At 45.2% G+C, this 14,121-nt stretch overlaps 1 protein-coding gene across 1 annotated transcript in view; it reads left to right on the top strand.

Annotated features, from left to right (window-relative positions):
• Positions 1-539: 539 nt before the first annotated feature.
• ephb1 (EPH receptor B1) overlaps positions 540-14,121 on the top strand; it is a 218,997-nt gene continuing 205,415 nt past the window's right edge. Inside the window, exon 1 of the mRNA XM_080503748.1 lies at positions 540-671. Within this exon, the coding sequence (XP_080359874.1) occupies positions 611-671 (61 nt within the window). The 5' untranslated portion in view covers positions 540-610. The remainder of the gene's footprint in view (positions 672-14,121) is intronic.

Raw genomic sequence — 14,121 nt, 5'->3', positions numbered from 1 at the left:
ATAAACACATTGAAGTGGGATACAATTAATTGAGACCTTAAACCTGGAAAGGCTTTGCATTTGCACAAGGGAGATCCCTCAACGTGATAAAGCGTCTTGGAAAATAACTCTTTAGTAACCGAGGCAGTGAGCAGGTGATGTTGGATCTTCTCCCCGGGGCGCCGCTCGTGCAGTGGCGGCTTTCACCCGACTGGGGGCGTTATTCCCCTTCAGTGCAGCGGACGCCGCTTCAACTAGGTCAAGGAAAAGTTTTGTGTTTTGACAATGTGAGATGGGCGGAGCGGCGCCTCGGCGATTGGCTGGTGAGTTTCCTCTCCCGGCCGCTGATTGGCCCCGGTCCTCTAATGGGACCGTGAGCGAGCGATGTCGGGTCTCCCCCACCTCCTCTTCCTCCGGTTCCCCCATCCTACTCCTCCTCGCACCCCACGGCCTCCACGCTCCACTCTTCCCACGCGCTGATTGTCACACATTGTTTACCGGGGCTGGAGATGTGACTCCGGACCGAGGCGACCTGCTGGAGCTGCGCGGGGACACACTGAGGGATTCTTTGTGACGCGCGCCGTGCGTCTTGGTTTATTTGGGGACAGGCTGTGGAGACTACCCTTCTGCCATGACAGTGGATTTGTTCTCGCTTCTATGCGTGCTGGTCATCACATGCTCCGCAATGGAAGGTAAATAAAGCGTGTCCGGTGCGGGTCCGGTGGTTGCGGGAGCGCCGTGGGGATGCTGCTCCGCCTGGTTGCGCTGCGCCTCTGGCGCGCGGGGATGTTAAACACACGTGGATCGGTTTGATTTTCCCTCTGCGTTATCCTCCGCTGATCTCACTTTGTGTGATTTAACAGGTGTCAACTTTAAACTATTAGTGTGTTTTCATGCGTCAAAATGTATTTTCCTCAGTTTTCCAGTCGAGCGTGATGGGAGAAGTCTCTTCTATTAAATGTGGCATTTTAGATTCTTGTGATCCCACAAGCTATAATTTTCCCCTCCTCTGTGGGACACATTTAACGGCTTTCTTGCACATTTAATGGTATGTATAGATTACTCCTGAAGATAACCACTAAATCATGTCTGTGGAATTACTCAGACAAACTCCAGATTTTGAAGTGCGCTGATGGGATGTGTTAAACGTTCCCGTTTTACTATTGAAAATCAAGCACTATCATCCACTGTTAGAAACGCTTGCGTGCCTCTCCCCCTTTTGTCAGTCCGTCCCTGCATTATTTCCCTCCTCATACATCTCCATCCCTGTTCTTTCCTCCTTTGTCTGCATCTCTTCATTGTCATCTGGACAAGTGGCGCCACTAGTACAGTACCTACTATCTCCTCAGTTAAGCATGTTTTTCATTTCCGCTGTGGGCCCTGGGGACACCGAGCCTCAGATGTGAGCTGCTGGATGTTATATTGAAAGAAGCATTGAGATACAAGCCTGTTCTTGTGTTGTATGGTGGCTCTCCCACTCCCATACAACACACACAGGGACACAGCAGCCTCTCTTAGGATGTCTGTATCCACTCCCACAAAACAGTCAGTTGCAAGCACAATTAAAATGTTTAAATTTTTTGTCTGTTTTTTTTTTTCCACATGCAGGTTTCCTCTTTAATCATTTACAACTCTGGTGCTGGACTGCTCCCAGTGCTGGCTGTGCTCTATAATTCAGTGGTGGCTTTCTTGTTTGTGCTCATCTGAGCACAGTTCATAATACCAAGCCCCGGCTCAAATTACTACCTCTGCCAGAATGCATATTACAAATGTTTATACCTGCGAAATGACAGCATAACTCTTATTTCGGGTGGATGGTGAGAGTGACGGGGAAGTAAAATTTTCCTCCCAGGGAAGAGGGTTTGGTGTTTTCTGCTTTTAAGAAATGTCATAAGTGCACAGCAGCTGTGTGGAGAGAAGGCCCCTGTGTTACACCAATAAGAAGGATAAAGCAGATTTCCTTGTTTGTGTTGCTAATTGAAAGGAGTTTGCCCCATGGGAAGGTTACATCTTCACTGAACTGAACTCCAATCTGTTGCTTTCAGTAATTTTGGCCTTTGTTGTGTTGGAGACAGTGAGCAAGGCCACTGACCAGATGAAGGCGGCTCATCCTGTCATCTCTGATTTGATTAAGGCTCCAAATTGGCTGATCAACACAGAGATGTGTCTGCACACATATGCCTGGGTGTCTGGATGCAACCCCTACCCTCCACCCCCCCTAACTCCAGAAAATTAGTTGAATGCTGGTTGAATCTCTCTTTAAAATATGGTTTAGTTAGAAAACATCTCCCCACATTCTTGATTGGGTAAAAGTCTGCAGCTGTTTTGCACCAGAGCCCATCTCACTGTTATTGGTTGGTATGAAATGTGTGTATTGACAGAATAAGTGTGTGTCTGATAGAGTGTGTGTTTGAAGCAGTGTGTGTTTCTGAAAGTGTGTGTTTGTGAAAAAGTGTTTTTCTGAAAGAGTGTGTTTCTGAAAAAGTGTGTTTCTGATAGTGTGTGTTTCTGAAAGCGTGTGTGTGTTTCTGATAGTGTGTTTCTGCAAAAATGTGTTTCTGATAGTGTGTGTTTCTGAAAGAGTGTGTGTTTCTGATAGTGTGTTTCTGAAAGAGAGTGTGTGTTTCTGATAGTGTGTTTCTGAAAAAGTGTGTTTCTGATAGTGTGTGTTTCTGAAAGAGTGTGTTTCTGAAAGAGTGTGTGTTTCTGATAGTGTGTTTCTGAAAGAGTGTGTTTCTGATAGTGTGTTTCTGAAAGAGTGTGTGTGTTTCTGATAGTGTGTTTCTGAAAAAATGTGTTTCTGATAGTGTGTTTCTGAAAGAGTGTGTGTGTTTCTGATAGTGTGTTTCTGAAAGAGTGTGTGTGTTTCTGATAGTGTGTTTCTGAAAGAGTGTGTGTGTTTCTGATAGTGTGTTTCTGAAAGAGTGTGTGTGTTTCTGATAGTGTGTTTCTGAAAAAATGTGTTTCTGATAGTGTGTTTCTGAAAGAGTGTGTGTGTTTCTGATAGTGTGTTTCTGAAAAAATGTGTTTCTGATAGTGTGTTTCTGAAAGAGTGTGTGTGTTTCTGAAAAAATGTGTTTCTGATAGTGTGTTTCTGAAAGAGTGTGTGTTTCTGATAGTGTGTTTCTGAAAGAGTGTGTGTTTCTGATAGTGTGTTTCTGAAAGAGTGTGTGTTTCTGAAAGTGTGTGTCTGATAGAGTGTGTGAACAAGGTGCGGTGACGAAGTGTGTGGCTGATGAAGGAACGTGGAGTTGTGATTGATGAGTCTCCCAGACGTCTGGTCCAGCACAGGCTCTGGTTCAGACAGAAGCAGGAAGTAGTTGCAGGCAGACAGAAGGACCGTTGGACCTCAGCAGAAGGCGAGCGGAGAGGAGAGTGAACACAGGGATTTGCATAGCATTAGAGTGAAAGCAAGTGGTGCTCTGTTTCATCCCTGTTTGTCTTCACTCTCCGGCCCTCTGCCACCTCCGCCTTCACTGCCTCCTCTTCCTCCTCTTCCTCCTCCTCTCTCCGCCCTGCTTTGTCTTCCAGAGTTTCTCCACTAATCTTCTCATTCCACTGTTGTGTCCCTCCTCACTTCTTCAACTCTCCTTGTCTGTGGCGTGGGGATGGTTGCCGCCGACGGCGGCAGTAATTCTCCCCTACTCCGGAGCCATTGCTTATTTCTGTTTGCCCTTAAACCAATTAGGCTCCGATAAGCCCACTCATTTACCAGTGCAGGGAGGAGGGATGATAGATGGGGACTGGGGGAGATAATAAAGATGAAAGGAGCAGAAGGAGGGAGGTCAGTCAGATCCAGGAAAGATACAGTTTGCATGTTTTACAAATAAGTAGTTTGAAACTGAATGAGGCCCAGAGAGTGAGGGAGCACGGCTGTCTCTGCGGTCTGACATGCGGTGGACGCTGAAGCCATGGTACACTGGTGTAAAACAGCAGTGGCATTCAGTGCAGGGGTGATAAGAGAATGTTAGTAATGTGCTACGACCGGTCCCTCAGCATGCTGAGCAGAGATCCCACACTGCACTGCATCATCCTCAGAGGACCAGATGCAGAATATTGAAGCTTCCTCAATAAACAATCATTGCATGAGGAACAATAGATGACTGCTATGGAGGTCAGTACGGCACATTGTTGATGTACATTCATCTGCGTTAGGCAGGCATATCGATTTGAGAGGTCAGAGTTGCGGCCCGTCTCAGCAATTTACTGCCCTGCTGAAGTGCCCTTGAGCAAGACACTGACTCGGCTCCGCTGGTGCTGTCCTGTAGCTGACCTGTTGCCCTGCCCTCTGCACCAAGCTGCTGGGAGAATTGGCCTTCTGGGGTTGATGCTACTTTTTCTAATCAGAGCAGTGAGGCTACAAAAACGTTGTTGGAAGATTTTGACCAAAATTTCTAATAAAAACTGCAAAGTTAGTGACACGTTTCTTTGGCTGAGGAGTGAACCTTTGCTTATGCACTTTCCAACGTGATAAACAACTCTTTGTTTATGGATCTAATAATGGTTCATTTGGACTGATTTAATGTTTATTTTAGAGGGTTTAAACTAAAGTGGTGTTGGGATCTCACAAGGACACAGAAAGTTTGTTCATTTCTAAGGAAAGACAATTTTCATGTCATGATACACAGTCATGACATATGAATTTGGACCCAGGAATGTGATTGACCATCACACCCAGTGGGGGGACCTTTTGCCACAGCAGACCCTCCCCCGTTTTCTGCTGAAAAGACGCTTCCCCCCCATGCACTCAGCCAGTCACTGATTGGTTGAAGCTCTCAGGATTCGACACCTTTGAATCCACACACTTGCAACAAAAGGCTGCAAAACCAGTCTCACAGTCTCTTGCAGCGAGTCGACCCCGAGTAGGTGGGTTGCTGGAGGCAGCTCACCCAGCGTTAGCATACAGCTAACACCAGAGGCCTGCAACCAGGGGCCTTCACTCCTCAACTCCTCTGCTGACCCACCACGAGGGCCAGACCTTCCCAGGACCCGGAGACCAGCGTCCAGAGTCTGATCTCCCATCAACCAAGGAAAACCAACCGGTTCCTCCAGGACGGACCAGGGAAACGACGCCTCACAGAACTTCTTTGTGTTTTCCTCAACCAGCAGGAAAACCATCACAGACCTGAGCGACCAGCTCCTCAGTCTGGACAAAAGGAACAACCAGGAGCTGCAAAGAAGGACTCCTGAAACATCAACTCCATCTTCTTCTCCTCAGCCTGCAGAACCAGCAACCACAGTTAGCAGGAGGTGCTAACTACAGGAGAAGACACCAGCTTCCCTCCAGCAGGACAACAACTGAACTCCTTCAAGGAAGTGGGAACAACAACTGAGATTAGTTAAACCTGATGCTATGCATTGAAATGTTACATTTTTATGAAGGTGTGTTGGTTCTGTTACAGTGATTGAGTTCTATAGATAATGATATTAGGAGCAGTTATCAACCTGTAAACCAACGTTAGCTCTGCCACAGACACAGGGTGTGCATGCTAATCTTTGCTTTACTAACTAGTTAACTCACAATCCTACACATATCACATCAAAGACAACATCACACAGTAACTGAACACCATCTGACGACTCCTGACGTTTTACAAAACAAGTCTCATTCACATCAAGTCATTCTAGAAATGGTCCTTTAGCAGAGACACACAGGAAGCAGACGCTAAAGACTAGCTTCATGTTCCATTGTTCTCCAGCACATGGTCGAGACCCAGGACAGACTTCCTGCTCCCTGATAACCTCCATTTGAATGGAGTTTCTTGTGATCCGCCATCTTGTTTTGTAGTTCCATCACACGTCTCACACACACACACACACACTCCCTCCACCACTCTCTCTTTCTCTCTCCACACACACACACACACACACACACACACACACACACACACACACACACACACACACACACACACACACACACACACACACACACACACACACACACACACACACACACACACACACACACACCAAGCTGTATATAGGTAGTTAGAATCTGTGTTTTATTTGTTTTCATTGTTAATAAATATAATGTTTGGAATCATACTTGCTGTGTTATTAAAGAGCACAAAGGTGAATGAAATGTCGACTCTTCTGTGTCAAGAACTCCAAAATCCTTCAAGCTTTACTGTTAATTCTGGTAATTGTAATTAATTTAACTATTAATTCCAATTCCTGATTAACTGTTTAGTATATCTTATGAGACTGATAGAACTGAATTGGCTATCATTTCCTGTTAAGACAGGTGGAGCTCCGAGGTTCTGATACAGATCAGATTAAATTTCAATAACATTATTAATAACTATCTTTGATAATTATTAATCATTATCGATAGTCAACCACAACATAAATAGTGATCCTTATGAGGTAAGAAATCCCTACAGTGGTATTAACCTGAACTGGTATTGACCTCTCAGTCATAGCTAGAAGCACAGTTAGTATAATTGAAATTACCATGAAGATGTCTATATGTATCTCTCTCTCTCTCTCTCTATATATATATATATATATATATATATATATATATATATATATATATATATATATATATGTATTTATGTATTTTTTAAATTGCAGCTTTTCTGTAATTGCCAGCAAAAGGGAGAAAATACTTCTCTAAAGTGCAGTTTGAAGCAGCTGGTCCTCCCTGTCAGAGGGTTTTTAAAGGGGCGGTGCCGTGCTAGTATTTGTGCTACAGTTATTCCCCAGACTCCCAAGTTTGCAGTGAAAGTATGTGTTGATGTGTAGTTGAAAAGTCTGTAAGATATGTTGAGTTCACCAGTTTGTAGAAGGGTTCCTGTAGAGTTGCTAATGGATGTGAATGCGAGATTGCCCTTCTCCTCTGATCTCTTGTTTAAAGTAGTTTGCAAAAGAACAAATGAAAATATGAGTGTATTGTAGACACATGTTGTGGGCTGCCAGTCCTGCAAATAGTTGAAGGATTATAAGTGCTCACATGAGTGCCGGGGGCAGTACTGCTGACCTGGGAACACCTGAAGTACGATTCCATTTTTCACTTGTTTTGTAGCAGCCGTGTGTGTATTGTACTTTTGGGTGCCTGTGTTGTTGATGTGGCGCTAAAACCATTATTTGTGACAGGTGCAGTAGACGTGGTCTCATCCAGTAATGGGGGCTTGGTTTCACCCACAGTGAAACGATCGGTTGCTATTAAAGCACACGAGCCTGCACAGCAATCACAAGCCTCAGCCTGCAGCACAAATGGAAATGTGATGTTATTCTTTTTCAATGAAACTATTACATGCATGCAGTCTGTGGTCTGTGTAAGAAATTTAGAGCAAAATGTAAATGTTTTCCCCCTTTTTGCAATATCTTGCATATTACATATTTGGACTTCTAATGTGATCACAGGCTTCAGTTTGTCTCTGGCTTTGTCACATACAGTACACGCATGCATGCACGCACCACACACGCACACACACACACACACACACACTCTCTCTCCCTCGCAGCTCACCTTACCCCAGAGACATCTGAGCCTTGGGAAGGCCAGATGGTGGATGCAGGTTGGGAGCGTATGCATGCGCACGTTTCTGTGTACATCTCAGTGGGAGACTTTTGCATCGAGGCACAGTAGAGAAAATGAGGAACACAGCAGTGTGTGCTGTGCTGAGTGTGTGTGTGTGTTTTGGTGCAAGTCTGGCCATGGGCCTCGTTGGTATCTTCTGCTCTTTACTACGTCGTTTTCAAGGGTCTTGGGCACATTCCTGGGTCCAGAGATTTACTGCGGAGATGCTATCTGCAGTGTCAGGTTCCACCCGTCTTGCTTCATGTCTGGCCTTTGTCAGAGCAGGTGGCTGGTTGTGGGATGAGGGGCTGCGGCCTTATCTGTCCAATCACAGGGACAAACAGACCCACTGCAATCCGCAACATACGAAACATATTAGAGCGCAGGAGGGAAAGGCAGTGACGCTCGTGACACGGTTCAATCTCAAACTGTGTGAGTCATCTGTTTGCTGGTAAAGCCAGTTCTCTCAAATGGTAAACACACGCACCCGCACGCATGCACGCAGAGCACCAAGGCTTGATGTGCGCAGGAGAACAAACTGCCCGATAACCATCCGAGCTACACCTAGCAGAAAATGGCATTGTTTGTAATTGATTGGCTGCAGTGACCCAGCTACCAAACCACTCAGGGATGTTGGTGTGAAAAATGTGCTTTTCCTCGTTCTTTTTCTGTCTCCGAGGAGTTTTCCCCTCTCCATTATCATCTGTCCTACAGATTGGATGACAGTTGTTCAGTCAACAGGAAAGAGGAGCCTCTTCAATATGTGTTGGCTTGAGAGGAGAGAAGGAAAAGCATTGATTATCGAGTCTTCTTTCCCACTGTTCACGTAGCCCTGGCTCCTGGGGCCTCTATACTTACAGCAATATTTCCACCACCTCTTTTGACCCCACGGCCCCTTAAGCCCCTCGTCCACACCAGCCCTCTCCTCCCCACTGGCTGCTGCTTCTGTTCTCCACTGGACTTCCTCATGGTTTCATCTCACTTGCTGGATTGTTCTTTTTAATTAAATCCAAAAGTAGTTGCGAGGTACATCCTCCCCAGTCTCTAACTTCCTGTTCCAAGCCATGCTGCAAGAGAATAAACAGTTGTCTCTTTTAACTTCTCTCTCTTCCCTCTGTCACCTGCTTCTGTGCCTCTGGACTGTTTTGTTAGAAGCAGATGTATTTATGGAGACTGATGGGAGTTTACCACAAGGAAGAAAAGTGAAATGTACCGTAAGCATGTCCGTCTGAAGATGAAATGGGTGCTGCATTGACAGGAAGAGGAAGAGGGTAAAAAGACTGTTGGGGTTGTAGGCCTGTGAACAAAGACCTTCATTTATGATCGTTATAATGGGATCTGTTTTTTTCAGACCCAGAATACTTTAATATGACTTCTAAGCCTGAAGGCTCAGGGCTTAGGGGCAACGAGGCAGGCGTGGCAGAGGCTGACTGAAGAGTCCAAGAAAGCAGGTATTGTGGTGCTGCGTGTCTGTGACTTCCAAAGCGTGGGAAACGTCTTCAAGTCTACAATCAAACTTATAAGAATATCAATTCAGCTCACTGTGCACTCTTGTGCACACCATGTTTATTTAACCAAATCCCTCATCTCTCAAACTTAAATGTGCAGTATATGAAGTTGCTTCTGTGCAGGGGGGAAGAGAAACAAAAATTGCGGTACATTTTGCATTTAAAGTGAATTAGCAGCCCAGAGGATGCTGCATCTCCAGCGCTCAGAGGAATTAAAGGCAGAACGTTAATAGGGCTGAAATTACGGATGGTGGTGGAAGCTGCTTCTCTTCTGATTAAATAAAAGCCAGCTCCTCCACAGGCTGTTTCTCATAGGGACTGACACACACACACACGCACGCACGCACACACACACACACACACACAGGCATGCACACACACTTTGACGCTTTGATGTGCGGAGAGGAAATGAGCAGAGACTGAGAGCTGAGGGCCCGGGCCCCTGGCCCCCAGCCTGTCCCATTATTAATGAGTAAGTGCCAGCGCCTCTCTCAGGTTCCGGACATGAGGACATATTTCAGAGCCCGCCTGCCCTTCTCACCATAAATGTAATCTCTTATTAAACATCGGTTTCTTGACAAGAGAGTGGCAGAAGAAATGTGCTTTGATATTTGTGTGTGTGTGTGTGTGTGTGTGTGTGTGTGTGTGTGTGTGTGTGTGTGTGTGTGTGTGTGTGTGTGTGTGTGTGTGTGTGTGTGTGTGTGTGTGTCAGCGAGAGAAATGAAGTGGCTGCAAAATGGAGCTGCAGCTTCGGACAGCGACAACGATGGTCCAGTTCGCAGCGGCGGTAGAAGGAGCCAGAGCCTTCTGCCAGGCTGCCCTGTTCAGCCCGCTGCTCTATCTGGATAAGAAGAGAGCCTTTTGGATGTAATTAACTATTGATCTAAAGCACAGGGTACTGATGAATGAGTAGACGGCAGCAGTGACCTGCTTGGGTCAGCTGCCACGAGCCAACTGACAGGGTGAAAGTGGCTTTTTCCTAAAAAGAGCCAAAGTCTGTGTGGCTTTCATCTTCAGTTCCATGGTTTTTTTTTAGGAGAGTGTTAAGGAAAAACAACTTGTCTTCCCTTTAATGATAAGCCATGACCCAAACCATGAAAAACAGTCCAACGTCTTCTACAGTTTTCAACACAGATCACAAGGTGCTATCATCGCCATTGGTTAAGGCGTGTGATAAGAATATGCTTCATCTCACACCCATCAGTAATAGTATAGTATTTTCCCTCAATAATAATCACTGCCTCCTGGTTTGTTTCTGTCAGGTGTTTTTGCAGTTCGCATGTTCTCCCTGTGACTGCATGAGACGTGTCCAGATTCTCCAGTTTACTCCATAATACTTGTAACACAGCCAATCTGAGTTACTCCACGTAGCTACCAATAATGTATTTGACAGCATTCTGTGTGAATAAATGATGAGTAAGCCATCCACTATATCTATTTCTAACCAGCAAACTGTGCATAAACTGCAAAAAACGTTTTTTTTCTAAAACAGTCTATTCCTATTTATATTCCATTACATTATTGGCTACATTTAATATATTTTCAAATGTTTTCAGTTACTTCAATATGACAACAACCAGTCAAAACTGTAATAACATATAATCATTGTCAAAATATGATATAATACACAATATAATACATGATTGCAATGTTTAGCTATTTATTAATGGGTTTGTTAATTCTAACTAACTTTCTTTCTGGTGCTGGCTGATATTGTGTGCCCTGTAGTGGTTGTACTCATTGTGTGATATTCTCAGGACACTCTGAGGTCTCATCACCACCCAATGCACCAGATTCTAGCAATCTTTAGTTTCTACAGATGTAAATACCTCAACAGGAGGTTTCCCATATGAAGGTGTTGTTTTTCTTCCTCTGTATCTGTCTTCTGTTGCTCTCGGTGGAGCCGTGCGATTGGGCAAAGATTAAGACATATTTGTGAGAGAGAGCAGTGAAGAGGGACAAAGAGATGGAGCAGGAGAGAACGAGATGCCTGTATCTGCTTACAATCTTATTTGTGCTAATGAGGAGGCTGGTGGTTCTGGCTGCTGACCCTTGAGCACATCCAACCCTTCAGAGTGGAACCGCCTGCACGAGTCTCCACAAGAAAGAATGTCCTCCTGGGACGTCTGTGAGGACTGGAGTCATCATTTTATTAGAATCGCTACAGCAGAGGATGTGGAGGAGAACAATGTTTTGTTGTTGTTGTTTAAAAAAAAAAAAATACAATCCAGTCATTCCTATGTGCTTTTACATAGAAAATAGAAAAGCCCAACATATCCACATGAGCAAGCAGGTTTATTTGCGACTGTGGAAAGGAAAAACTCCCTCAACAGGGAGAAACCTTTGTAGAAACCAGACTCAGAGGTGGAGGAATTCTGCGGACCGGTTGGGGTGAAAGGATGGAGGAGAGGAGAGGATAGAGGAGAGGAGAGGATAGAGGAGAGGAGAGGAGAGGAGAGGAAAGACGAAGAGATAGACTGGGTTGGGAGATACATACAATACCCTTGTTAGTGCTACATATATTTCTTTTTTTTTACAGTAATCACACTGATCCAAATATTTTCCAACTGTTATGCAATTAAACCAGCCTGAGTAGCTCTATCTAGACAGTAACATCATTTTGTAGATAAAACCAGCCTGAGCAGCTCTATCTAGACAGTAACATCATTTTGTAGATAAAACCAGCCTGAGTAGCTCTATCTAGACAGTAACATCATTTTGTAGATAAAACCAGCCTGAGTAGCTCTATCTAGACAGTAACATCATTTTGTAGATAAAACCAGCCTGAGCAGCTCTATCTAGACAGTAACATCATTTTGTAGATAAAACCAGCCTGAGCAGCTCTATCTAGACAGTAACATCATTTTGTAGATAAAACCAGCCTGAGCAGCTCTATCTAGACAGTAACATCATTTTGTAGATAAAACCAGCCTGAGCTATCTAGACAGTAACATCATTTTCTAGCAAAATTAGCAGGTAGGCAAAAAAAAAAAAAACAACAACAACAAAACAAAAAGCAAAACAGCAGCAACAATGATAACAAAAGCAAAAACAAAACGACACAAAACAAAGAACGAAACCATGATTTTGATAATTGACAGAACAATAGCAGAAAATAAGAAAAATCAGCAGCAAATCTCATCGATGAGGAGTGGAAGTGTGTGTGTGTGTGTGTGTGTGTGTGTGTGGTTTGTCCACTGGGTGTGATTGGAACTGTGGTGGCAGGGCTCGCAGTACCACCCCAGGGCCCGAGGCCACCACTCCGGCACCTGGCAGCCACCCGGACCCGGGGAGGCCCCGGCAAACCCCCCCGGAGAGCCAGAGAATGCAGAGAGGACCCCCCCCCCCCAGGCCAGAGGGGCCCACAAGAGAAGGATAAAGGGCGCAGAGCCCCAGGCCGGGACTGGTCGGAGCAGGGCCCCCAGGCTACGCAGGCAGGGGACCCCACTGATCCCGGCAGCGGAGCCCGCCGCACCCCCCCATCCCCTAATCCCAACACACACCCAACCTAAGCATACATACAGAGACACACGTACACACACACACACACATACATTTACTTGGTGGGGAGGGGGGGTGCCCCCCACTGCCCAGGCCGCCAGCCAGGATCCCACCAGGCCACTACAAGATCTCATCCTCCACCAATCCAACCGTGAAGAGGGAGGGAGAACCACTACCCAGCCCACCCGGGAGTGCCACGCTGGAGTGAGCGTGCCCCCCCCCCCCCCCGTACTCTAGCCGCACTCACCCCGGAGCACGGCGGGACCACAGCGGGAGGTGCCCCAATCACCTCCCCCCACCCACCCAGAGGAGATCACTTGATGTTTTAAATCAGAGTATTTGCTGTGAGTAGGAGCATATTTTCTACGTTGGCTGTCGTATTCGTGAAATATGTCTTGATTTAACTCGTTAGCATAGCGGGCTCCATCACACGCCCTCGTCCCAAACCTCCTCCGCATTGAGGCTCAGCGAACAGTGTCAAATTCATGCTCCTCTCCGATTGTTCCCTTCCTCCTCATCCCTTATTCTTATGAAGTCTGTCCCTTGCCAAGGCTGGGCATTTAAAGCGGCGTACCTTTGATGTGAGCTTCACACACTGTTACACACCTACTCAGCAGATTGACACTGATGTCTGGGCGGAGTCAGCCCCATTCTGAGAGCAATGTACTGCACACACACACACACACACACACACACACACACACACACACACACACACACACACACACACACACACACACACACACACACTCTGTAGTCAGGTAGTTTTAAATAAAGTAAAGTGGAATATGACCCTGAGTGAACAGATGTGCTGTTTTCTTTTTTTCTCCACTCTTGCTGCACTCAGCTGATGACATGTCAGGATGACAAACGCTCTGTCTGAACCGAGCCGAATGTAATTGTACAGTGTTGCTGTTTTACTTGGGTGCCACATCAGTTTTAGAGCTGGTTCAGTTAATATTACAAGATACATCCTTGACATGTAAGTGATGTGATATTAGTAATGCATGGAACACAAGACTAGCCTCCTTTTTTAATCAAATACCCTCCATCTGAATGCAGCGCCAGCAAACCTTTGAATCTCTCCTGCAGTGAATAACAGATGATTTGTAAAACCAAACATACACAGAAAGTGTTTGATACATGTACAAATATGAGGGTGTTTTGCAACTAACAGATATAATTAGCATGTGATGAATTTCTTGTCCCAGACCTTCCCAAAAAGATTTTTGATCCCTTTATTGCAACTTTGCATTTATATAAGAATAGGTCATTTACTATATTTTATCATTATGACGGGAGTTATGCCACAGAATGTCAAGTAGGCCATTTCAAGGTGAAGAATCCACAAGTGATTTAATGGAAATTGACGTTAAACATAAAACATGCAGTTTATTTTAATGTGGTTGATCAGTGTGACACCATCACTGGTGGGTTCATTGACAACATAACCAAAATTTAACACAACCCTCATTATGTTTGTGTCAATTGTGTACATTTTCCTAATTTAATTGGTCACCTCTGTTCACTTCTTCTCTATTTTGTTTTGCATGCAAGCTAATGACGTCTTGTAACTGCACAGTAAACACAGTGAGACTGGGCAGA

The sequence above is a fragment of the Blennius ocellaris genome (assembly GCF_963422515.1).
Source record: "Blennius ocellaris genome assembly, chromosome: 10".
NCBI classification, from domain to species: domain Eukaryota; kingdom Metazoa; phylum Chordata; class Actinopteri; order Blenniiformes; family Blenniidae; genus Blennius; species Blennius ocellaris.
The sequence above is the reverse complement of the archived record's forward strand: the minus strand, read 5'-3'. Positions and strand labels throughout refer to the sequence as shown.